This window comes from Pungitius pungitius, chromosome 13, assembly GCF_949316345.1.
Source record: "Pungitius pungitius chromosome 13, fPunPun2.1, whole genome shotgun sequence".
NCBI classification, from domain to species: domain Eukaryota; kingdom Metazoa; phylum Chordata; class Actinopteri; order Perciformes; family Gasterosteidae; genus Pungitius; species Pungitius pungitius.
The window spans coordinates 7,841,519-7,868,226 of record NC_084912.1 but is presented as its reverse complement, the minus strand read 5'-3'; the positions used below and the strand labels follow the sequence as shown (position 1 = coordinate 7,868,226).

Below are 26,708 nucleotides of genomic sequence, written 5' to 3'. Positions count from 1 at the left end.
GTGTGGGACTGCAGCTTTTAGAAACAGACACACAAGGAGAGGGGTTTCATTCTCAGCCCAAAGCTTCGCTCAGGCACAGCCCATTCCGGAGGAGAGGGGGACACACTGCTCTGTACTTCGCCGTGTCCATGTTGGTGTCATCTCCGCCCCATTCTGATTCACCCACAGCCCGCCTGCCTGTGCTCCACGCCGCCAGAGGAAGAAGGAATTTTTTTTTAATTTTTTTTTTTTAATTTTTAAATTCGGCCGCAGATTCCCTAGCCGGACCCGTGGAGACTTCAGCTACTCTTTTCTTTTTGTTTTGTTTTGTTTCCCTCATGATGTCCTACAAACACAAACAGTGACCCGGTTTGAGTCAATGTTGCCGCGGCTGGCGCGCTCTGCACACGCGTGGGTCGTGCTCTGCACCTGACCGCCCTTCCGCGAGACTTTTGAGTTTAGATCAGGAGAAGCAGGAGGAAAACTTAGCATCGTCACGAGAAGTTGCCCACTGCTGCGGACTCTTGGCACACGGACGGTTGTACACCAAATTAGAATTAATTATTTGCTTTTTTATTATTATTTTTTTTTTTACCTAAATAAAGCTGCATCCCCGAGGCGAAACGGCGACCTCAGTCGATTACCTTTCTTTCCTTTGCTATCCAATGGATATTCACTGCAAAGCGGACCCCTTCTCGGCGATGCACCGTGAGTATTGAATGAGTTTACAGACAGCAACATTTCTGTGACGTGAGTTTCACTGGTGCACGGAAAAGGTCGCAGATGTTTTCAGTGACCGAGGTCCAGTTTACACATAAAACACGCCGTGCGAAATTGGTTATGGTGGTTTAACATGAATAGTCCCTTCTATTCCATTTTAGGTCCATTCTGCAACATTAAATGACTACACCGAAGATCAACTAAGCTCTCGAACATTTAACGAGTCAGGATCGAAGTCATTATACAAAACCTTTAAAACGTTGTCAACTTTTGCAAGACACGCTGTTCAAAAATATATGCATTTAACTTATAGTTTGATAATACATTATGGAATACGGCGCAGAGAAGGCTGTTCAAACATGTTCCGAGCACGTGGGTCACTGGAGAGTTTTATTTCTTTATTTGTAGAAGCGTTTTGTTGAATCAAAATGACGAAATGCGAGCCGGGTTGAGCTGCATTCACTTTAAAGTGACACAGTGGAAACTCCTTCATTTAAATACAAAGCTTTTATTACCTGTGAAATTAGTTTGGTGTCTTTAAAACAAGGGCACGTTGTTTGTAAATAGATGTCAGCGTTTTACCCTATTTCTCTTTCTCTAGATTTAGTTGGTTAAGAATAATAAAAAATAACGCGGTTACTCTGTGAATTTTCTCCATGTTTTCTTCTCCATGCGATCGGGGTAAAGAAGATCCGGGCTGCTGTAAATTATTTATTCGCCTCATTCGCACCATCCGCGTTTGTAATATGAGTTATCAAAGCTCATTTTAATTATTTACAATAACTGTGGGAGGAAAATTAAACAGGTTGAAACATTATATCTACGACATGTGTTAGGCTGCAGTGGAGCAGGTGCTCTTGGATAATATATACTGACAATGCACGGGGACAGGGGAGTTTAATTTTTATTTTAGCGGGATCGAAAGAGCGAGTGAGGCGTATTTTTTATGTGATTGGCTATTTAAAACGCTGTTTATTTTATCTAAAATGTTGTATACAATGTGAAAGTGAATTTATATAATATATAATCACAGTCATGTTTTTATTTGTATCGTTGTTATTATTATCATTACTGTATTACTATCATTATCATTATTACTATTGTCATCATTACAGTTGTGACTACTGTCTAAATAGTTCAAATTAAAATGAAAATGCTTATTGTATACGTGTATGCATATAGGATACTGTATGTTTGCATGGTAATATGTTTAATAATTTTAGACCCAAAAATAACTAAATGAGGCCTTCCCATAAAATACAAAAACGACCCCAAATGCATCCACGTGAAGAGAGAACGTGTGCTCTGCAGGTACGTAATGTTATGCTCCTCTGTGCCGCTGTTGTGTCCCACGCAGGGCACGGCGGTGTGAACCAGCTCGGCGGGGTGTTTGTGAACGGCAGACCCCTCCCGGACGTGGTGAGGCAGCGGATCGTGGAGCTGGCCCACCAGGGTGTCCGGCCCTGCGACATCTCCAGACAGCTACGGGTCAGTCACGGCTGTGTCAGCAAAATCCTCGGCAGGTAAAAGGGGGGATCCAGCACCAACAGAGCCCTATGTGTGTCAAACATCAATCTTCTATAGCTCCTATATGCGCACCAAGCTCTATTTCAGCCCTGGCCATTGGTTATACAGGCTTGGCATTTTTTATTTCGTCCTTTATCTTCCTTCCTTTTTTTTTTTTGCTTGTACACAGCAGTTCTGCGAGATGTTCTATCCATCACCTGCAGCCTTGTAAGAGAAAAGCATAATAATCGGGAAATACAATTTCTGAGGAAAGTTTTTAGCTAAGCATTTGGGGTTGTAACAAATAATAATAAAAGTATGAGAGGCAGTTTGAAATGTCACATGAGGCTGGAGATGATGAAGGTAACTTAAACAGTCTACACACACGATTTGGAATATTAAAAAAGACCACACATATGGCCATTATAAATTTTACTTTGAGTAACATTATGTGAGAAAAATATCACAAATACACACTTTACGTTACTATATTTTCCATCAGTGTTAAATCTACTTCAAACCATAAATTAGGTCTATATCTTTTTTTTTTAACTTCAGAGCACAAATGCTGTGAGATAATATTTTGAAATATATTTTTTTCAGCTATCAGAAGGCATTTCAGAGGTATTTCATTTCACACACACTGAATGTTTGTCACCAACATTTACCAATAGGTCATGGTGGCATGTCGTGCATGTTACTGTAAGCTCATGGAGACTGGAAATGAGGTCTGAATTGTGCGTTTACAGCTAAACTGTCCTTGGTGTCCGTCTCACTGCTTATATTGTGTGATTTCAATTACACCACTTTTCGTTGAGAACCCCTCTCTGTTCACCTTCCAGCTGACACTCTATTAGGCCCATATAACAGCACACTTCAACACCAATTACTAGAATAAAGCCGCCATCATATTTCTAGGTACGTTTGGCCATATGTAAAAAAAAAAAACGGTCGGCGGAGATTTGTTTCCACACAAACAATATTTAATTAAGCCACCTGCCCCATCAATCAAAATGGATTGTTGAATTAAGGAGGGATCCATTCAGGAACGCTCACTCTGTCCCCATGCAGGTACTACGAAACCGGCAGCATCAAACCTGGAGTCATCGGTGGCTCCAAACCAAAGGTCGCCACTCCAAAAGTGGTCGATAAAATTGCTGACTATAAGCGCCAGAATCCCACCATGTTCGCTTGGGAGATAAGGGACCGACTACTGGCCGAGGGCGTCTGCGACAACGACACTGTCCCCAGCGTGTCATCCATCAACAGGTAGGTGGAAATAATATATATATATATAGATATATGTTCTTACATTATTATTATTATTATTATTATTATTATCAAAAGCATGGCGAAACGCGTCATTTGTTGTTCGAGTGCGCAAAATGTGTGTGTGTGTGAGCCAGATATAAATAGGAAAAAATAAAATGAGATGTCGCACAAATCCAGATCGCTATTTCATCTGCGTGCACCGATCTGAAGTGTAGTCCATCCGGGTGGTCTCACAGGTGCAATTCAATCTGCGGCGCGGCCCTCCGCCGCACGGCGCAGCGCGGGGGCTGAGGCCGGGGACACGAGGAATCGCATCTGTCTCGATAAAAAACCGATCGATACCGCGTAACCGGATCCAGGGGCGGGAGGAAATACCCGACAAAGTCGTTCAATACGCGGACCACACTGCGACAGAGGCGGCGGCAGCAGCAGCCTCTTTATTGCCACCCGATTGCTCTGTTTTCCCACAGAGAGGTGAATGTGGCGCGGCAATTATTTATTACATTAGGCTCACATCGGATGGACCGATTTTAGTCATGACCCTAACAATACCTATATCAACATGCACCATGAGTATCATTCGAGTATGCGGAATTAATCTAGATATTACATAGAAACCTGCCCGACCTAAAACAGTGCTGATCCATGAGTAAATGGACTATAAAAGGGGTTCCTGTTCTACAGAAGGAGCTAAAGCAGTAGACACCCTACACCTTCGCCTTTCCACACGAAGGGGGACAGCGTGGACAAAGTATCTTTAGATAGAGGCCACTGGTGAAAAAAAAAGTGCATGTGTGCAACGTAAAAAAAAAAAAGAGAAGCCCCACAGAGCCTACGAGTGATGAACTTTGGTTAGGAGGCACTGTTCCAGAGAGCTGGTCATCGGCATCACATTTTAATGAGCTGGAGAGTCTCATAACACATCCAGCAAAATGTAGGAGATGGAAGGATCTTTATAATAAAAAAAAGGAAAAGAGACAGTCATAAAATAATATCAGGCTGTTGTGAAAATGTTGGTCTCAACAGGTCTTTTGGCGCCTTTCACCTGTTGTTCCTAAAACCAAAAGAAAGCGTATTGAAGGGTGTGCAGAGGCAATGTTTAACGTGTTACAATTACATGTCTGACCATCTGCTGGGTTTTAGCTGTGTGCAACAGAACTGGGCCTAATGGGATAAATGTTTTCCTTCAAAACTAGGTAGGCTGCACATTAATGATTAACACCGGGGCTTGTGACTGCACAGAAACAGTATTTTAAATTCTTGAAACATGGCCTCACAAATCGCGACATAACAAACAGCGGCTTTCGCTCTTGAAAAACCTCGATTTTCCGGCTATTTTAAATGTCTGCGGTTGTTTTTGATTACCAACGTTGCTGTTAAAGGGGGATTGTGAAAGGTACCTCTGGGAGGAGGAAAGTGAGGAAAGGAAGCGTACAGAGAGAGGCACAGTGGACCCCTGGTGGTCTTTGTGGTTAAGGAGACGACCTTTGCTCTGTCGACTAAAGAGGATGTCCCGGCTTTAAGCACATTTTTCCTGCATCAATTATTAAAGATTACACAGAGGCTGGGTTGCACTTGGTTTTGTTGCCGCAGAGAGTAGACAGAGTTGTACCCATAAGGTCCTCAGCGACTCTCAATCCTATTGATCCACATTTAAATCTTTCTTTGGGATTTCTTTTTTTTTTACAACACCCAAATTCCAAAGTCGTTAATTCACCCATCCAAATTGCTTATTCGATATCAACAACATAGACTTGAAACAAAGTCCTCGAATTTATGAGGCTCCCATGAGTCATCGGGTCAGATAACTGTGGTGGTGAGATGTTAGAAATTCAAATAAAATATTGATGTGTGTTTTCTGAAGGAGGCCGCTGGCCTTTGTTGCCCTGCCTGAAGGAGAGAGGACACATGAGCTAGTGAGGGGAATGAAAACAGTCTTGCCCCCCTGAGGAAGTTAACCCCCTAGTGGCCTGATTCACAATTGATAGCTCATTGCTGGATGTACATGTGAATGGCGCCCGGCTCATCGGCGCTCTGCAAAACTGTGTTTTTTATCTCGCCTCTCAAGCGAGAGAGCTTCCATGTGGGATTTCTGTCAGTACGCAGCGCTGCCTGTTATTCACTGATCTCGCGTTCGTCCGTCAATCAAAGGATTACCATGGCGATGGTTTAATGTAATGTGATCATGTCCCGTAAGAGCTAAACCTGAGCTTGTGTAAATCCCACTGTCCCTTTACGACGATACTCAATTTTACGTATGAATTCAGCCATAATAATCCTGTAGCATTATTGTGACGTTTTATATTTTGCTTATTTATCTCGGAGCTCACCAAAGTTTAAAATACATCGGAGGTGGCAATGGTCTGAGGCTGGGTCAGTAAAATCCTATTGCCTTCCTGTCACATGTAATTTAGAGATCACCATTTGCATTTGCTGTTCTTCTCCACCATTTGTCGTCAACTTTTGTATCCTGGAGTCCCAATCAATAGGCTCTGATCCTCAGTGAGACACGAGGACTCCCGCGTGCTACGCTGGCCACAAAAAAAAAAAAAGACTAAAAAGTAGAACAGACACCAGAGAGGTGACAGAGAATACAGGCGGGAAAACAACATTTCAGAGAAATGATTTGCTTGAAAGACAGGCATTGTAAGTACAGTAAAACGGAGAGCGCATTGGACAGTGGTGGAAATGAGAAAAGAGGATCAGGCTGTGAGGGAGAGAGGGGAGTGAAAGATGAGGTTTGAGCGATGAGAGAGAGAGAAAAGGGAGAGCGGGGAGAGAAAAAAAAAGCAAGCGGGGAGCAGGAGAGGGAGATTATTAGAGTTGGCCAGGTAAAGCCAGTGAAGCTGATCATTGAGGTGAATTGATGTGATTTCATGCTTTGTTTGCAAGATCATTCAGACCAAAGTGCAATGGAGACTTTCCCGCCACATCACATCTTACCGGCATGGGGACTTTATCATATTTCTAACCTCAGAATCCAGCTAGATTGAATCCACAATCTCAGGGGGGCAGCCCCCCATTCAGCCTTCACACAGGAGAGGAGAGATTGCCCCTAAAGCCCCCAGATTGGCTATTTGTGACGGGGGCCCGAATACGAGGACGCGGGGGCCCCGCCAACGACGGCGCACTTGAACATGCACGGGGGGGGGGGGGGCTTCGAGTGTTCCCGGGGCATGGCGGGCCCGTGTGAAATCTCCATGCTCTGGAAGCGGTATTGATTGATCCGTGTCTGTTGTTCACTTTGTCCAGGATTATCCGCACCAAGGTCCAGCAGCAGTTCCACCCGTCCCCCGACGGATCCGTCACGCCTCTGTCCACGCCGGGCCACACCATCGGTAAGCGTCAAACCTCCCGCGCTGCGCGCACATCACAAGGCAGGCCGCGGCGGCTGAGACAGGAGGGGAAGAAAAAAAAAACACAAAAACACTTCCACACACACACGCGGTGGAATAAACAAACACAATTGAGACGCCGGCGCGCAGCACACGTGCTAACTCAGCGCTCTCTGTCAGTTCCCAGCACGGCCTCGCCCCCGGTGAGCAGCGCCTCCAACGACCCCGTAGGGTCCTACTCCATCAACGGCATTCTGGGTATCCCCCGCTCCAACGGCGAGAAGAGGAAACGAGACGAGGGTGAGGGAGGCGCATGGGACCCTTTTGTTTTTCATCCCTTTAATTCTCTCCATCACTTGTCTCCCACTTTGGTTTGTTTTGTACGTGAAGAAGATGGCATTCATGACAGCACTGCGGCCAAGTGTGTTTCTGTGCGCTGTCTCCAGTGACTTGTTATGTTGTTTATCAGGCGGGGTGAGCGTTGAGAGAGGGGGGTTGCGATTCAATCAGCTTTTCGGGATGCCCAGCGTTTTACCATACGCCCACAGAGCTGCGTCTCAATCCCATAGCACACTCAGACGTACTGTAGATATCCCACATATCTGTCACACAACTTGCAATCCTCGACGCTATCAGTAAAATGCCTCATTTTAAGTCCCTCACTAACATATATTCGATTCGGAATCGCGGTAAAACATTCAGTCAGCAGTTCACTACAGTACACTAGTGTACGAGGACGAAAAATAGCTGTAGATATACTTAAGATGAAGTGGAAGCCAGGATATCTCATTCCAAGGCAAGAGAGTGGACACACTGCCTGAGGGCTAATAGATTATCGGTTTTGCAAACAATCGGCTTTTTTAATGCCTCTGAATTAACATGTCCCCGGTGGAGGCCTGAACAGGTGTAGGAACAGACCGGTGGAGGCAGGGAGGGGGCGATGCGCGTGCGTTAGTGTGTGTGCGTGTGTGTGTGTGTGTGTGCACATGTGATTCTGTTGTGCTCCTTTGAGGGGGCTGATGGGATGAAATTATTGAACATTTCAAAACAAAAATCATCAAAACAGGCCATCTGCTTTTATGTTTCTGTCCCTTTAGTTCTGTGGACCGGCAACCACTTGGATGGAAGGAAAATTGGACATTGTAAGTTGAAAAACCTTCTCTTTTGCTTTGATCAACCCGATCTCAATGCTTTCCTCTCACTTACTGGGTTTGCTCTTCCAGGGTTTTTGAGTTTGTGGGGACGAGACAAGGAAGATTTGTCCAATAAATAATCTCCTGAGAAATTAAAATTAATTAAGACAAAGTGTCTGTGGAACATTTTCCATGTAACGCATGCACTTCAATATAATGTAATGCGCGTTGTTGCTATTGTAGAATTCATATCAGTCAAAGATAGTTATGGATGTCAAACAGCAAGATGCAGTTTATTGTAAACTTGTTAATTTTTTCAATAATTTTATATATAGCTTTAATTTGGACTATTATGTAAAGACACACTGTTATGATTAACTATTCATGCTAATTTTCAATCAACTACATTAAAAAAAAAATAACTGCAGAATTGTTGTTACTCGAAGAAACAAAGTTGCAGGCAGACAGCCGACCTGGGCAAGCTTCAACTACACTGTATGTCACAGCAGAAAGTTACAGCAATGTTACCTATAGTCAAATGAATATATAACAGAGTAAAAAAATACCTTTAAAAACAAGGGGAGACCTAGTTTCCGTGTCATACAAACGACCCTCGGGCTGAGTTGCATGTCTGTAAACCAATCAAAGATTCACAGCGTCACATGTCCGCGCCTACATTGTGATACCGAGATGAACATGAAGCAAAGCGCTGCATAGTTCTCGTGCCGCTGGCGTTGTGACGCTGGCGTTTAATCCCAGTGTGGCTGAAGTCAGCGTTTGCCCTTTGAGGAAGAAAAAGGTCCCCATTAGTGGAGGGCTGTTGAGATAATGTAGTGTGACACGCGTTATGTACACCGGGTCCTCGTAAGACGAGCTTCGGGGACGTAGGTGCCATAAGAGCCATTAACCTGTCCTCTGCATGTGTTATCGTACATTTAAAGTCGCATGTAGCGGAGGACGGTTTGAGTGAAGGCGGCTGGGAAGTAAAAGAGAGATGGAGGAGCAGCGAGTTAAAAAAGAATTTTTGTAGGTTGTGGTGGCCCCAACGAGGGTTGAGCAAGAATTCGTTTTAGGATAAAGTATACACACCTGTGCACATAAATGTGTGCGTTAAGTGTGTCCGTTTGTAACTTTGTGGCTTCAGATGCTCCTCACACGCTGAACATTGTGACATTTAAAAGAATTTGCAATTCTGCAGAGAAAAGCTATTAATTCGCAAATTAACATCTCTCCTCTCCCTCCCCCCCTCCCTCTATCTTGGATGTGCAAGCTATCGAAAAGACAAAAGAAATAGCCTTAAGGGGGAGGGAGGCGAGGGGGGGGGGGGGGGGGGGGTCTCTGCCCTATCTGTGGAGAGATTGGTTTGCATGTCTGCAAGCAGCGATACCAATTATGCCAGTGCTGGGAGAATGCGTCTCAATGTGCCCCCTCCTTTGCCCCCCCCCCCCTTCCCCCTTCCTCCTCCTCCTCCTCCTCCCCCCCACCCCCGAATCTATCCGTAGCCAGATTTATTTGTATCTCATTACAGGAAATGGAATGTTGTTCCTGCCAAATGCATTAATAGTGAAGTGGGGAAATTAGCCTGTTGTACAGCACGCTCTCACTCAGTCACTGAGACCTACGGTGGAAGTGGAAGCCAAGAAAAGACAAGAGAGACGATTGGCTGACGACTCGTGTGCGATTGTCAAATGTGTATTAAAGAACACGAACTCGCTGATCAAAAGTTTGGGCCTTGCAGTTGTTTTCCGCGAAGATGTTTTCGAACCGATGATGGAGTGAGACACACCTGCTCTGATTCGTTCTCTCTTTGAAGGAATGGCAGTTTCTAACGGCTCTGTGGCCTTATGTAAATTCATCCTGGGTCTTAATACACGATGACGGCTTGCTGCTGACCTTGCTGCTGTGTGCTGTGCGCAGGTTGATGTGACCTAACTGTGCGTTTGTCCACGTCCTGGATGGAGCCCAGTGGAGCTCCGGGGAGGACAGGCAGCAGGGCGCTACAGCGATGAACTAGAGGTCATAACTTGTGATTGTAGCGTGGGTGCGGGACGGGTGTAGAAAGAGCCGATGGGTGCGCGAGCAGGGAGGGAAAAAAAAACGATTAAGGCATAGCAGGCTGTTCATTCATAGCATAAAAGGATGATCGCACGCAGCAGCCAGAGTCATATCTACCTTGTTCGGTAGCTTGAGGATAATGAGTACAGTCGCTGTTTTGATTTGGTCAAATTCAATATTTGCCCCTTTTGGAGATCGTCCGTTGTGTGTCTTTTAACACATATGAGCTATTGGTGGAGTTTGAATCAGTTAGTATATGGATTTGAACCCGGGCCTGCACTGGTTGGCTAGTCAAGCCAGTCCATGACAATGAGTCAATAGAGGATCACTTTAGAAAATAAATGCATCCAGAGCGAGGCGGAAATAAATGGAATCATGGGCACCATGATGGCCCCGATGGGGCGAGAGTGAGAGAGAAAAGCCCAGGTTTGAGAGGGGCCACAGAGCGTAACATAAGAGACAAGTAGCTGTTAGGGACCCGACAGTAGAGGAGGACACAAAAGGGTCCACATTGCATTTCTCCCCCTCCTCCTTCTCCGCTCCATCTCTGCCGTTCTTTCTCTTCGGCATTGCATTTCTCCTCTTAACATCCCGTCCTCTTTCCACGTCTGGCGAGTTCGTATTCGACAACACCGCTTCGTGAGACCCGACGTATAGTTGTAAACAGCACACGAGGAGATCCGTCACGAAAAATATGAGGAGGGTTTATTCACTCAATGGAGGGGAATCATGTCAGAGAAAAGTCAATTACGGGCAGCGATGCCGAGAATTAATGGAGCGGTGCACTACTCAGCTTGAGGAGGGTAGGAGAGGCAAGAGCAAAGAGGGGATACGTTAATTGCATTTCCACAAATACTCGCCACACAGGGTGGCAACACTAAACGGCACAGTGGTCCAGAGGAGGGTAGAGATGTAAGCAGAGGAGGACAAAGAAAACAAGACAGAAATAGTTATTTCTAAAGAGGGTGGCGTCAAAAGTAGTCTTATGTTCTGTCACTTTTTTTTATCTAAATGACTCGTCTTTTAAAAAGAAGAGCTGTAATGGTGTTTAAAATGATTAGAACACGAACTAAATTGTTATTTTGCTTTAATGAAATACATTTTCTTTCTAGTTTGTGGTGCAGTAACCCACATTATTCTTTTTTGTTTAAAGCCTTATTTCCAGACTATATCTGAAAAGTAAAATATTGATTGGATAAAATAACAATTTTTGCACGCAGTGACCAAATATAACTTACTCATTTGGCAGTCACATGTGTGCACAATGGCTCCGGTCATGTTTATGCTCAAGGACACTTTGACATATAGGTGGAAGAATGCACGATTAACTGCAAATCTCTCTACCAGCTCATTAAAAAAACCCTTCTCTTCTCATTATAATAAACTGTTACCAAATAATCATATAGACAAACTTACTGCTTTGGCTTGTATCTGAGAATTTAAATGAAAAGTAAATAAAATAACTAGACGCAGCGCAGGCAGTGAGTGCAAATACCAAATAAGCATCACCGTGTCTGCTCACAGTCAGTACACTGGCTGCTGGTGCTAAATCGAATTAATAAAGCTCTTAAACACGCAACAAACATAACAGGATCTTAACAGCCATGGCGGTGTCGCTGCCTCTCTCCAGCTCGCTCTCCCCCAGCGCCACCCCGCCCGCCTCTCTCCTTTCCGCTCCAGAGGTTTCATAAATATAGCTGGCTCACAGGGAAGGAGGGTTCATCCTCTTGGGTATAGCAGTGGGTTTGCGTTCTATGCGTTGTTTTTTTTTTCTTTTTCTCAAGCATAACTGCATTTTTAATAACACCACCAAATGATCTACAATTTACGATGGCGTCATTTCACCTATCTGCAGATAGACTTGCTTCCCTCTGATCTAGAAGAAGAAAAAAAAAACCCGGTGACATTGATTTACGGAGCGAGCCGGGCAATTTGTAGGAATTCATTTGCCTTTCAAACAAGCCCTCACCTCTAACCTCCGCTGAGTTATCTTATCAGAGGGACACGGGAGATGAAAGAAGGACATGAAGTGCCACCAAGCCACCGCGGGACGTTAACATCCCCCCGTAGGGACAAAGCAAAACAGCTTTTGATACCATTGTGCTCCGCCTCACAGTCACCACTGACATCAGTTCTCTGGGAGTGTTTGTACAAGCGGCTGAGAGGGTACAAGTGTGAATATTAGAAAAGGATCCATTTACCACAGTATCGTTTAACAAACACAATGGCAGTTCTACTTCAATTGTTTGAATTTATCATTATGTGTTATCTAACTTGGACAGCTTCCGTGTATTTAGGCTCGTCAGAGGAAGTATTTTCCCATAAGTACATTGCTTTAGGGTTGGTGTGTGAATGTCACCAGGTCTTGTTTTTATCTTGGTTTGTCTCCTAACACTTTGGTGTTAAAACACAGAGTGCTGTGACAGTGATAAGAGAATACCTGCTGAGACACCCAAAGGGGTTGAAGACACACTGAGAAAATAAAGCCAGCCGATGAGAGACACACACACACACATACACACAGACACACACACACACACAAACCATCTGACAGTCGGGCTTCACACTCCGCTTGAGACGCTGACTGTCAAAGGATGAATCTGATTTATTGCAGCCATCTTATGATATATGTCAAACATGAAACTCTAATGGCAAATTCTGAAAATAATTGATTTGGCATTATTATTTCCATTTACAGGCCAAATCCATTTGTCTTTGACCACATCAAGTTGAAATATATTCAGATATGTAATGAAAGAGTTAAAAAAGGAAAAAACGGTGTGTTGACTAAACATGACTAAAACTAAGTCTCTGCTTTGTAAAGAAACGTTGAACATCACCGTGTGCTTAAACACGTTTTGTTGTAGTTTATTGTTAGCTATTGTGTTAAAATGAATGTTAATGAATTTGAAAATTCAGCAATTGGGTTTATACCTTTACTATTGAGGCTTTAGTTTTTGTTTAGATGACAAAAAGTGTCTTATGATGGGAATCTGTCCTTTTACAGCCGGTTCAGGAGGCTTGATTAAGTGTCTTTGGGGGGGATGCTGAGTACTCTTCATGCTCCTCAATAGTGAACGACAAACACTCGTGCTATTGATCGAGCTTGTCTTTTTATTCAGACCGGCTGATACGGGGTAATTAATGACTCCATTTTCTTCTGTACCACAAACAACAATTGAGTTTCATAGAGCAACACTAATGATGCAACCTCCACCCTGAACCCACAGGAGCATTTGCTAAAATATTTGGTTAACGGATGGTTGGAGAAAAACATGTTGCAGAGGGAAGGGAAAGGGGAAAAAAACGGATTCATAAATGCTAGACTAAGCTAAAGTCAATATATTTTAGCAGAGAAGCACACACATGTACACATATCCTTCCATCTACGCGCACACACCTCTATTCCATTCTCCCCCTGGATCTATTTCTTGGTGCGAGTCGGGTTCATCCTCTGGCCTCAGCCATTGAAAAAAGGTCAAGCAGCCGAGCAGAATGGCAATAACGCCCCTGAAATGGTACCATCAGTGGAACATGATTGATCAATTGAATTCCATAGCACAGAAAAATGTGGGATTAAGTAGAGTATTATACGCACAATGAGTTGAGGCATGATGTTCATTCCAAGTTCATTTCGCCTCCCTCCTCTGCTGGCGGATCAGGCAATCAATAGCGGCCTTGCATATCATATATCACCGCCGGCTCGCCCAGGAGAGAACATAATCTGCTGCAAATTTAGAATGACAGATTTGTATGGGAGCTAAAGCCCTCATCCGCTGTGAGGAAAAGGGAGGCAGTGGAGGGGGAGGTCCTTTGGATGCTGGCTGGAGGTTTTAGCCGCAGATTTTTTTTTTTTTTTTTCCAGTCTTCAGGACTTGATGAGTGCGCAGAGGGAAAGCTGCAACGGCGGCGCGCGGGCTCCCTGGCCGAGATGATAGGGTCAGAGATCAGGAGAACGAGGGAAGCACAGGCTCATTTGTTTATATAGAGTGTGACCGAGGGAGGAAATGCATACGCTTGCCCCCCCCCCCGTCCTCATATTCAGCCCTGAGTGCCGTCCCCGGGTCCATTCCGTTTACCAGAAGACGGGCAATGGTATGGGGGACGGAGGGAGAGAAAGGGAGGGAAAGGGAGACAGAGAGGGGAAAGGGTAATATGTTCATGGGGAAATGGTTCAGTTCAATAATGTCCCTCCATTTCCCGCTGGCAGAATGAGAGGCTCCATATGTAATCGCCAGCCCTGCTTTCTCCTCCTGAAATACACGCTCTCCCCTGCAAGTATACGTTTGCACTGAAGGTAATCCATCAATTACCATGGACCTATCACATGCTGGCCGCGCTGATGGCCGCCACGAGGGCGGGGGAGGCTTAAAAACAGAGTGGGAGATAAAAAGTATGGGGGAGGGGGGGTCCTCGCTGAACCTACTACTGCTCCTCGTGCCATCGCTTTAAAAAAACAAAAACCCAACAATCTTCTTATGCTTATCTCACATTAACAATGTGTAAAACGACCGAAGCTCCGCCCGGATGTAGAATGACATCGCCTTCCCTTCTTCCCCCTCCCGTCTTTCTCTAGATGGCTCCGATGGCTCAGGTCCGGGCAGCGACTCTCAGGGCAGTGTGGAGAGTTTAAGGAAGCACCTGCGAGCGGACGCCTTCACCCAGCAGCAGCTGGAGGCCCTGGACCGCGTGTTTGAACGTCCCTCTTACCCCGATGTCTTCCCCACTTCAGAACACATCAAACCTGAACAGGTTTGTCCCTACGGATTCCTTTTCGAGGCGTTGAAATGTACAGCTTTGCCCCGGCATCGTTGCTTTCTTTCTGTCTTTCTAAAAATGCTTCACATCTAAACATTAGATAGAGAATAATCTGGCACACGTACTGATAAAGTGGAGCAGAGGATCTGTGCAACTTCTTGCTCCGGTTTTAGCGGATAACCTTTATTTACATGCATTAGACTGTTAAACAACAAGAGTATTCATTTTTGCATTGGAACTCTATTTGGGTGCCCATGCAGGCCGAGCAGGGCCCTAATTGAGTTCATTTTCATCTCTGTGCAATCGTGGGGAATTACAGCGGCGATAAATCAGAGGGACAGCCCCTCAGCCGGCTATGCAGCCCCTAATGCAGCTAATTACCAAAGTGATTTCTACGGCAAGATCAATACCAAAACGAATTGGAAATGACTTGCAATCACAAAGAGTGGAGGAGAAGGTATTAAAAAGGCAAGAGGAAGGTGTGGGGGGGGGAGAAACACGGCATCGGACTGGTCCAGAAAAATCAGTTTTAATTTAATGTAATATTAATCAGGCTGCGTTTCACTCTTTCCTCGCACCTCCATTTTTCTCCCTGTTTTCAACACACTCCCCCCTCCCCCCCTTTCTTAAACTAGTGAAAAGGTGGGATATTAGGCTATTAAGGGCTTGTCTGGTGTCTGCATCAGGGCATTAAAAAGCCATTTTGAAGAGGCCAGGCTGAATAGGCCTCATCCCTCCCACACTTCTGGCAGCCATGTGGTCGGGTCATTCAGACTTCTCTGTGGTTGCCACTCGCCCCTCCGCCCAGCGCTGCCCAGCCCTGCCCACAGCCCATCTGCATGACAAAATGGCTCTTGTGCTGCTGAGGCCCAGCGGAATAGAGAGGAACATCCAGCCTAGTGCCAGAGAACAGTTGTAAGCAGACAATTAGAGTTTATCTGGGATAGAAGCAGACAAGACTGGGGTCACCAGCTCACCCCTGTGGGACCCCCGTCCCATTGAGACAAACAGATGCACACACACACACACACACACACACTCACTCCCTCTGGCACGAACCCTCGCCGACACAAATGTGTGCACGCACACTTATCCTTTCAAAGAAGATCAGGTCAGGTCAAGTGTCATCTCATTGACAAACAGGATTCATCACAGCTGCCATAGTCTCAACCTGTGATAAATACTTGGTGGCCGATTTGATCTTTACATGAAGTGCAGCAGAGTGTTAAAATATTTTGATCTTAAAGGTGTAAATGATGAAAGATGGCGGCACACTAAACCTACCGTTGAAGAGATATGTAATGGAAATATAAGGTACAATTAAAAGTATAAAAAGGCTTTTTTTATTGTGTTATTAACTCAGGTTTATGTGTTCATCCTAGAGGCAAAACACAAAGGTTGATTTTTGAGGTTGTACGCCCCTTTAAAAAATCCACACCACATGTCTCTCCTGTAACAAAGCCCTGAATGTCTCCTCCCTTGACTGGTCACAGGGATGACTGCAGTGGAGCACAAAGAGCCAGCTGACACCCCGTCCCTTCACTGCTCTCCCAATCCCTCTCTCATCCCTCGCTCCCTCTCTGCCTTCTTCTCAGACAAGAACTAATGCATGCATACATCATAAGTCTTGGTAAAGCACGGGGAGCGGGGTCGTCGGGACGGGGCGGTGAGGGGAGGGGGTGGGGGGGTGGCGGGTGGGGTGGTCGGGTTGATACTCGAAGAATCACAGGAAATATTCAGAAGGAAATACAGTGAAAGGATCACAGACAAGGGGTTTCCTTCAGAAATATCAGATATATAACAGGGAAGGCTGTGGTTCTCCGTGCAGTGCATGCGCCTTAACACCCTCATCTAGTGGAATGTGAAATTATTCGCTATAAAAAGTTTGAATTGCTCTTAATGTTCGCCACCCATGCTCACGTGTGCGTTCCCCTGTTGACCCATTTTTTTTATTGTTGCATGTTTTGTGTATTTGTCTACCAGGCGAATGAGTACTCACTCCCATCCCTGAACGCCGGCCTGGATGACGTGAAGCCGAGCCTTTCTTCCAGCGCCAGCGCCGACCTCGCCTCCAGTGTCTCCCAGAGCTACTCTGTTGTGACAGGTACAGTCTGACTCACGCTGGATTGATCCCTAAAAGAATGCGTGCTGCTGCAGCAGGTCAAACACATCTGCAACAAGGGGGCTGAACAATGAGAACACAAACATAACGTATTGTGAAGTATTTATTTTGCTGCGAAAGGGGGTTTCATAGTATTTAGTTCAAATAAAACCAAGCACGTCATACTCTAGTCCATTATAAAAATGTCTCTCTGTTGCCTGTCACCAGCCAAACAAGTGAATCTGATAAACTATTTTGCAAATAATCTCATTCCTTAGCCTCCCGATATCAAAAATCTGTTTTAATTAAATCAGCTATAAATGAGGCTATACTTCACATGAACTTACTTAAAAGTCCGTGGACCAGATTCCCCTCATGTCCCTTTATCGTGCTAAAAGGATGCGTTTGATGATCAGTCAGTTGTTTGGTCCTTCATTTTTCAGCTGTTTCACTCATAAATCGTATAATAATAGTAAATACAGCACAATTCATTTAATTGACCTTAAATTAACCATTTTTAATATGTTTTTCTGCAATTTGGTCCACTCGGACTGAGCTCTGTAAAAGCTCATGTCTGCGTTGCATCGACGTCGAGCAGACTGGATTTTGACTGCCGCTCCCTGCTGGTGCTCACATTCCCCAGCGATATTAAATCCTTATCACCCACTGAAAAACGCTCTTCCAGCCACTTTTTGAGACACTCTATGTATTTATTTCTGAGGGACAGAGCGAGGCGATATGTCACGTGAGCCCATTAAATCCTACAGGCCTTCCACTCGCTGCGCCTAACTGGCTACTGTGTTAGCCCCGATTGGCCCGCTAACAGATTGACTGGGAGCACTTCTCATAAGAGACAGCTGCTGTTCTCGCCGCGACACGACGTTGTCATCAAAGGCTATGATAGCCTGTTGATTGACAGCGGCTGGAATGGCACCGGGGCTGGCTGGCTGCCTCACGCCGTGGTGGGAGAGAGAGACAGCGCGCGAGAGAGAGAGAGAGAGAGAGAGAGAGAGACCCAGTTACAGATGAGACAGTGAAAGACACTCGGGGGGCCTTTTTCCCGACTTATGAACTGAGCGCTGTTTTGCAGAGTAACTTCCAAAAGGTAACGGCAGATGCAGTGTACTTAATATCTTGTAGTATTAACTATCTGTATCATGTAACCCACACTGACCCGCCCTCTATTACACGATGGCTTCTTTCGCTCCGCTGTCGAGGTTGATGGCCGTCTGGTTAATTGAAATTTGGTTTCAATTCAATGTGGAGCTGCTGAGCCTCTTTCCCCCCGGAGAGCGCTTGGGTTAACCGATGGACGCACTGACTGGAGAGCAATATGCCGACCTTTTAATAAAACACCCATAATTATGCACTGGGCATCAAAGTCAATGAGTCCATTGTGTGTTTGTGTGCGTGAAGGAGGGAGAGAAAGAGAGCGAGTGAGTAAAGGAGAGGACAGCATGATTGAAAACTGCAGTGGCCCTTCTGAAATGATCCCCACAGTGCGGCCCCGCACCCAGACACTCAGCTTTAGGAAAAGAAAGACTCCTTTTTTACTCCTGAATGTGGGAGGTAGGTCTGCTACAGGGGAGTTGGGCCTCGGGAGAAGAAAGGTGTGTTTTTTGCCTTTTATGCCGGGCTCCTCCTATGAGAGCGGTCTCGCTCTGGGGAGCGCACTCATAGCAGGTGGCCTCCAAGCCACCTGGGGGGCCAGGGACCTCCTGAAGCGAAATATGACGACCACGAAAACTTTTCTCAGAGTGGAATATGACAACAAACCTCGGCAACAAGCATTAGAAAGTGATTATTTTGAGCACCAAATTAAGTCAGAAGTAATATCCAGTGAGCTTTTATTACTTTATTTTAACGACTTTGGAAAGAAATGCATGAGGCGTTTGATTGGATGTAGGTTGTTGCTGCATAATATTATTTTTTCTGCCATTAGCAAACCCTGTAAATAGGAATGTATGCCAAGGCTGAAAAATGCTAAATTACCTTACATACTTAGGCTTGGATCCAATTATCAATAAATTATGCTCTCATACTGGAAGGAGCCACGAGATTATATTCATTCTTTAAATGTTTTCTGCTCCCAATTAAAATTCATACAGTTATTGATCTTGTTGATTTTTATGTCCTGAAATTTGCATAATCTATTAAAGATGAATGATTAATGAAGTGCTCAGCTTTCCGTTCCAAGGGCGCTAGCGAAGGTAATGTCGGCCATCTTTTGTGTCCTCTGTATATCCTGATGTGTGAAAAAGACAACGGCGACATCTAAATCAGAGAGCTAACTCAAGGGCACTGAAACATCCCGCTGGGGGATTATTAAGAAATTTTGAAATGACTTCAGTAAATCCAAACTATAATGTCAATATTTGGTGAAAGTAGGGTATGAATCGTCAAAAGGAAATTATAATCTTAGAATATACAACATGACAAACAAAGCCTCTTGTTAATTTGACAAGAATATGTTAAACATTGTCACATTTATCTGTGAGTATTAACATGGCGTGTTGGACACTGGTGTTTTCAAGTAGCAGACTGGTTAAGAGGTAAACGGGTAGCTTAGTTTCGGGTGAAACTGTCGTGTCCAGTGGAGGAACACTGTGATCTGTTCACTGCGTCCATTGGAAGAACAGCATGTCATGAATAACTCCTGCTCTCTGGCTCTTGTCCAGCATTCATACTGCACTTTTTTTCTAATAGTACGTGAACACACTCAGTAACATAAAGCATTCCGTTTCATTTCGACTGCTTTTGTCTTAACCCTCGACACTTATCGACACTAATATGTGGAACAGAAGATAGTATAATTCAATATATCATCTAATCAAATAGGGCTCTCCCAATGAGAGTACACTTGTCTCCGTAATGGCTTGGCTCCATAATCACTCTCAGCAGAGCCTGTGGGGACGCTGGGTGTAAATGGGCACCCCTCTGACCTACTTAAACTCCAGCAGATGCAAAGATCCAGCACTTTTCAGCCACTCTTTATGCATCTCTCTAGCTCGCTCTCACTGATCTCATCTCTGCTAATAAGGTGCAGGAAAAAAAAATACAACACATTTTCTCTGCGATTAAATTGAGCTGAAATGTAGACCTCATTCTGAGTGTATTTTGAGGCTTGGCGGTACCAGCTATCCTCTGCTGGCTGGGAGACAACCGAACCTGTGGTGCCTGGTGTTGGTGACAAACGGCGGGTCTCAGCTCAGTTAACGCCTGGGGACCAGAGCTCTGAAATTAATGTTTATATCACCCCGCGCACTAACCTTTGAGCACACATTGGATAATGAATTACTTCAACCCGTTGACTGGGATTTCAAGCTATTTGGCACATTAGCTATTATTTACCGACAACTGTCTGCAGCCTTTTAGATGTGATGTTATTGCGTTACTTTCCGGCGTCATAAGGTTATGAAGGACCACAACCTGCAATGCAGGAGAGTTGAGGCTGTACTTTCATATTTAACTCCTCTCCACGTGGCTTTACCGGCATCTTGAACATACTGCAGGGGGAAAAAAGTTCCTCGTAGATCGAGCATCAGCCTTTGAAAACAAGAGTTCTGCCAGCAAACGTCTTGTGTACCACAGTTCCTCTGTGTATGTTTAAAAATGAGAGGCTCACTAGAGAGGAGGCCGTTGTAGCTATATCTGGACGTTGTAGATCTTAACAGTCCATTTCTATGGTTGATGGGGTCTGCAGACGTGGCATCAGGGGCGGAGCAGAGACAGACGTTGGAGAACTCTATAGCGTCCACTCTCTCCGAGACGTGTTTGCCGGGGAGGAGAGTCCCCAAGGACCCCGAGTTTATCTTCCATCTCCATCATCAGGGCCTGTGATTTGACAGGCTCCCTCTGCCCGGGCTCTGCCTCGTCTGCAGGACAATAAGCAACACCACTGCTGATTAGTTTCAGAGTTCAGTGGTCTCGAACGCGGCGTTTGTATCGGTTTGTTGTTGCATCGCAACTACTGTCTGTTTGACAATGGTTGCTGAGGCGCTGAGAAAACAGAAGCCTACGAGGCCTAAGTATGTAGGAAGTGTCCGCGTAAACACACCTGGGTTTAGTTTGGTGTTTGTTCACATCAGCCTTTAACTTCTGATTGCTGTTCTCAATGGTTATGTTCTGCCATCAGTTGTTGAGTATGTCTTACTCAACGTGTTTGTTGAATACATATTGATTTGAGGCTACCTCATAACACTATCTATCTGCTGCGTGGTCCATCGTATTAAATTCTGATGGTGGATGGAGGTTGTTGTGCAGCTAAATCAGTAACTGCACTTTTTAAAGCTGTTTCAACTTCAAACACTTTCACATGTTAGATATAATTAACTGAAGAACAGAACTGTGCACCAGTCGTTTGCCCACATGTGGACATTTTTTCTAATAAATCTGTGACATACTTGTACAGTGCATGTGACGAACTTGGGGCCGAACCAATTACTGCAAGGCCCACTCATTAGATTATTTCTGTTCATTCCCGAGATTCATGGCAACCCGCTTTTAATGATTTGATCAAAAAAAGACCTCCATAGTTAAACATTGTGCTGTTCCCTCCATAACAATGCCATTTGTCTCAATAAGATGAGAGCATTGTGTGTAATTGCCCTTCCTCTGTCTAAATCCCCATTTACAGCTGTCACAGAGACAAAGAGATTTGGAAATCCTGCGATAGCTTTCTATGGGAAAGCAGTCACGTTCCCCGGCATTAGGTTCATAGGGCTGACAGCGCTACATCCCCCCCTGCCCCCCCCCCCTCCATAGAACAGCCCTTATCTTAATGAGGAATCGCAACACACAGTCCTGTTGTAAAAATAACAATGATGGGGGAAGCAGCTAATGAGGCTATCATGGTGTGGGGAAAGAGCCATCTCTCCCTACAGGCCCCGGCGAGCACAACGGGCTCAGCGGCAGACGCGGCGAGGCCGGAGGAGACAGAGCTCACATTGATTGCGCAGGTTCAAGAGGCAGAGCCGGTGAAATGAAAGATGCCAGGACTCATCAGCCAAATTAGTTCAAAGTGTGGAGTCCTGAGCCGTCTCTGAGCCGATTGTTTGGTTATTTGGAGGAGTGATTTTGTTGTTGAGAAAGCAGCCGTGAGATTATGTTGTTTGTTTTCCCCCCAAAACCTTGGGGAAATTTTTTACGCATTTGAGCTTGATTGATCAGGCGCGAGGTGTTGTTGCAACATTTCACTGGAGTACGTTTCCACTTAGTCGAATGAATTACTGCTGGGTACATATGAGATTATTATTATCTGCTCTGTAAATGCATAAATCAACTGCTAAAGACTGTTTATCTATTCAGGAGTCATATGAAATGTCTGTTTATGAGTTGGTAAAATGCAGAAAGTTAATGTCTGAGAGCAATTGCACTTCTTGTAATGATCCTTATTATTTACGCTCCCTTTAAATTATGTGAAAAATCTGCTCAGGATTTAGAGTCCCGTCTCTGTTTGATTTATTGCTCTATGGTAGTGTTAGTGTTGTTCTAGTGCTTGACAAGTTCAAAAACACAGTTGGATTTTTACTTGATTATTTGGATATTTAGAAGGCTATACATCCATCCCTCCATTCATCTGAGTGACTGATGTGAATGTATGTCTGGAGTTGCATGTCCACATTACATCTAGTTTTTTTTTCTTCTTTTTTCTTTCCACCTGGCAGACTCTCACCCATCATATCCGTCCTCCATGTGTGTAAAGCGAGAGCCCCATGAGGCATCCTTTGCCCCCTTCACCCCCTCCTCTGTTGGGGATTCTGCTCTAGCCGACATCTTGTCCCACCAGTCCGGCCTCTCTATAGATGCCTCTACTCCCAGCTACCCTGGCCATGCCCACGGCCCCCACTACAGCCAGTATGCCAACCAGTATGCCAGCCAGCCCTTTATAGCAGGTACAACTTTACCCATAAGGCCCTGTGACCAGATCAAAACCCAATACACCTGACTCTTTTTAATTATTTATCTATGTGTACCTTTGATAATTAAGTAATTATCCAACATACACCAAATTAAAGTCTCTGTCTCTCATGTTGCAAAGCCATCAATCCCATCATGCATTGTGGCCCTGCTGTTTTATTCACACAAGCCGGACTGACTGCTGGCCCCTCATTAAGCCCTCTCCCCCTCTCAGTTTAACAATAGGCCTGCGGGTCCCTCCAGCCTCGTGACAGGCCCAAGGTCTGAAGGTTAAGAGGAGACCAAAGGGGGGTTGAAACAGGGGGTGCAGAGGCAGAGACGTAGGGCTGATGATGTTTTGGACCTGTATGTCCCGCTCCTGTGTGCCCCTTCATCCCGCCATGCCTGATGCTGTCACAGTTAATTATCAAACTGAATGTGGAGCAGAAAAATAGGCCACATTTGCCCCGATGCTCCTTTGAGTTTCGAAGGCTGATCATTTCATGAGTTTACTCAAAAATAAGCATGCATATTGGACCTGTGATATTGACACGTTGCACCATTTGTCCAATGCATTGTCCAGAACAATAAATATCTAGCCCGGATGAAAAAAATTCAACTTCATGACACTTACAGCAACATGTGGCATATTTGTGGTTGATTTCCGATTAATCTTGATCTTATTCTCAGTGAATATTTGCGTAGCTTCACTTTGGTGTTTCTTTATGAAAAGTATAATCGGAGAATTTAGAGTTAAACCATGGATAAAAAATATATATATTTGAAGATTAAAGCTTTAAGCTTCAAGTAAATATAAAAAATATTTATGTTCAACTTTCACTGTGTGCCTGCAGGTCGAGACATGGCCAGTACCACCTTACCTGGCTACCCGCCTCATGTCCCGCCCACAGGACAAGGCAGCTACCCCACCTCCACGCTCGCCGGAATGGTCCCTGGTAGGTGTCGCCGCTCCCTTTTTTTTACGATGCCATTAATTTGACTTTTACAAGATTCATCTCCAGTCGGTGCTAACCTTCGCTTCATCTCGTTGAGGTCACCTAAACATGTAACACGTACAAAAACACGATCACCATTTGAGACCCCGAAGGAGCCTCAAAGCGCTGCTCCCGACCCAAAGGACTGGCGCGAGCTTGTTATGGCTTTGTTAGACTGCGGTTAGCGTGCGGTTAGCTCCTGCGGACGAGGACATTAGATGAACTCGATAGGCGATCACCACAATCAGTGGCCGTGTGATAGGACAGTTCCTCTCAGTTACACTCCAGCTCCCAGCGCTCATTACCATCACCGTGTCCACACGGCGTGCTCTCAGCCGCCCCGTCGATAAACACTGCTTCTGCCTCCTCTCCTCGCCTCCCCGGACACCTAGGGCTGCAGAGCGTATCTCTTTCCCCTCTACTTAACCTGCAGCTCAGGTTCACAGCAAACAGTTAAGGGTCAAAACACAGAGAGGCGTGGAGGGCCTGTAAATATTTAAATCACTATCTCTCTCCGGGAAGAGCTCGAGTTACACGAGCAGTAGCGGGGAGGCTGTAGCTGCCAGCGTGAGTAGATCTCCCCTCCAAACAACTGAAAACACAATTCCCTTTATTGCTCCGAGACGTGTACCTTTCACGCTGACCAATAATCAAAGCAGGCCTGGCGGTATTCACAAGGGAGCTCAGCGTGCATGAAGGTAACGCTTTGAGATGAACGTGGAGTTAAAAGCTGATATCTTATGCCTCGTTGGATTGCACGCCACTAGAGAGAGCTTTTGATACGCTCAGACCAGCTCAGCCGCCTTCTTAATCCAGAGATTGGAATTGTTTTGTTTTTTTCTTTTCTTTTTTTCACCTGATGGTGAATGACTAAGATTTAGTGACCGGTCCCAAACACTGTGAAAGCAAAGGCCATTCTTCAGCAGCTTAATAAAAAGCGCAGCCTTTATGGTCTCGTAAAAGAAGGAAACCTGTGGACCCACGGCATGGCTCCCTGACATCTCCCATAGCTTCCCGTCCTTCCCACCACGACCTGCTCATGAAGTACAAAGAGCAAATGAGAGTCTCAGGGAATCCATCAGGGGGTTCCAAACCGCAGCGTCGTCAATTTAAGGAGATAAAAGGCACCAATGTCCTCATTAGAACGATTATGACTTTAGATTGTTAGCTTATTGCTAAAGGTTGTTTTTATTGATTTGTTCTCTAGGTGGGGACTTTTCGGGAAACCCTTACTCTCATCCACAGTACACCACTTACAACGAAGCATGGCGGTTCAGCAATCCAGCGTTACTAAGTAAGTGACTTCCTCATTTAACAAAAATAAGCATGTACTCTCTGTCCTGCACACAAACGTGTCTTACACAATGTCTGACCTCGTGGTTTCCAACGGCTCGTTCTTCTGTTAACTTTCAGGTTCCCCTTATTATTATAGCGCCGCGTCCCGCGGCTCCGCACCTCCCGCTGCTGCCACCGCGTACGACCGCCACTAGGTACCACGGAGACCAGCTCCGAGTGCAGGGCCGCGGCTTCGGCCTCCATATTGTCCCCGTCTGAGAAACACTGAGGTCAAAGGGAAGCGAGGGGGGAGTCCTAGAGGAAACCCCGTTGTGTCACGCCATGTGGAGGAAGGAACGGCCAAGGTCGACGCCGGGTGCGTCCAGCCTAGCTTCAGCGTCACTCACTTTGGGTCAAAAGGGCCAAGGGGGGGATTCAGAACTCACCCATCATGCCCTCACTCTCTCAAAGGCCAGGACATTTCCAAAATGACTTTAAGAGATTATATACATATATATATTATAAAATATAAATTGAAGAAAAACATTGTGAGAAGAATACCATGTGGAAAAAAAATGTTGTGGGTTTTTATTTTTGTTTCTCTGTTGCTGTTGTTGTTGTTGTTGTTGTTATTTTATTTCATGGATCCTCACATTCCTTCGATGTGATGAACTGCAGTATTTTTCTGCTCTAAAGAGAGAAGTCCAGGGGAGATGACAATGGTCCCATAGCTTGATGATGCAGAGACTTGAATCAGTGTTGCGAGGCCCCTTTGACACGTAATGAGACCCTGGCCCCTCACTGTGTGTGTGTGTGTGTGTGTGTTTGGGGGGGGGGGGGGGGGGGGGGGGGGTCAGGGGGCTCTACTCTGGTGCTTTGACTACATGTATTGCTCCCGTTTCTCCTGCCCCCCCCCCCCCCCCCCCCCCCCTTGCATTATCCGATAAACACAGCATGTCCTACGACGTTTACTGACCCGATGTAGAACAACGGCAACATCACCCCCCCTGTGGCAAACAATCAGATGTAAAAAAAAATGTAAATCGTTTTGCAAAGTATTAAAAACATGGTGACCCCAAAATGGCCTCACCAGAATTTTAGATACTTTAAATTATTTTTTTCCTGTCACTGTTTTTTTTTTTATGTAAAAAAGGCTATCAAAGATTCCTTCAGAGTAGTTGTCACGTTTCCCTCCTTTTCCAGTCATGTCCATGCGCGATCGTCCCTCGCTCTTTTTTTGCACTAAAACCTCAGCTTATTTAATTTATTTGGTACATTCACTTAAAATTAAGTTCAATAACCTACCAATTTTAAACGTAAATCAATGCTATTTTAAGTTGGATAGTGTAAGTGTAAAAACAAAAAACAGACAAACAAACATATTCCTCAGAGTAAAAGTGATGCTTTCAAGTTCGTGAGGAGTTTGTGGCTACATGAACAATTTAAATTCTCCTGGGTTAAAATCCATTCAGCTACTTAGTCATACCACTAGATGCCTACACAGTTTAGAAAGCTGTACGCAGTTGAGTGAACCAACTGTAAATTAGCTTCAACAATTGCCTTACGAGCCTGTTTTTTCAACGTAAATTCATACCTGTTCAGCTAAAAGTCCACAGGGACTGAAAGGAAATATAGATTCAGTTTGCTTTTTGGAAAATATTTTGTGAATGTACTTTTAACA

General features: G+C 45.0%; 1 protein-coding gene across 2 annotated transcripts; it reads left to right on the top strand.

Moving 5' to 3' along the window:
* pax2a (paired box 2a) lies at positions 1–25,845 on the top strand. 2 transcript variants are annotated; one of them, XM_037465067.2, is made up of 12 exons: positions 1–687; positions 2,057–2,222; positions 2,809–2,829; positions 3,277–3,474; positions 6,730–6,815; positions 6,993–7,112; positions 7,910–7,954; positions 14,577–14,752; positions 16,742–16,862; positions 23,612–23,713; positions 24,960–25,046; positions 25,166–25,845. In XM_037465067.2, exons 1-12 carry the CDS (start codon positions 645–647, stop codon positions 25,240–25,242), a joined length of 1,242 nt encoding a protein of 413 aa, XP_037320964.1. In that variant the 5' UTR covers positions 1–644; the 3' UTR covers positions 25,243–25,845. The 2 variants fall into 2 exon arrangements, with proteins under 2 accessions (XP_037320964.1, XP_037320966.1); XM_037465069.2 differs by lacking the exon at positions 2,809–2,829 and having other exon boundaries at positions 2–687.
* Positions 25,846–26,708: the final 863 nt, after the last annotated feature.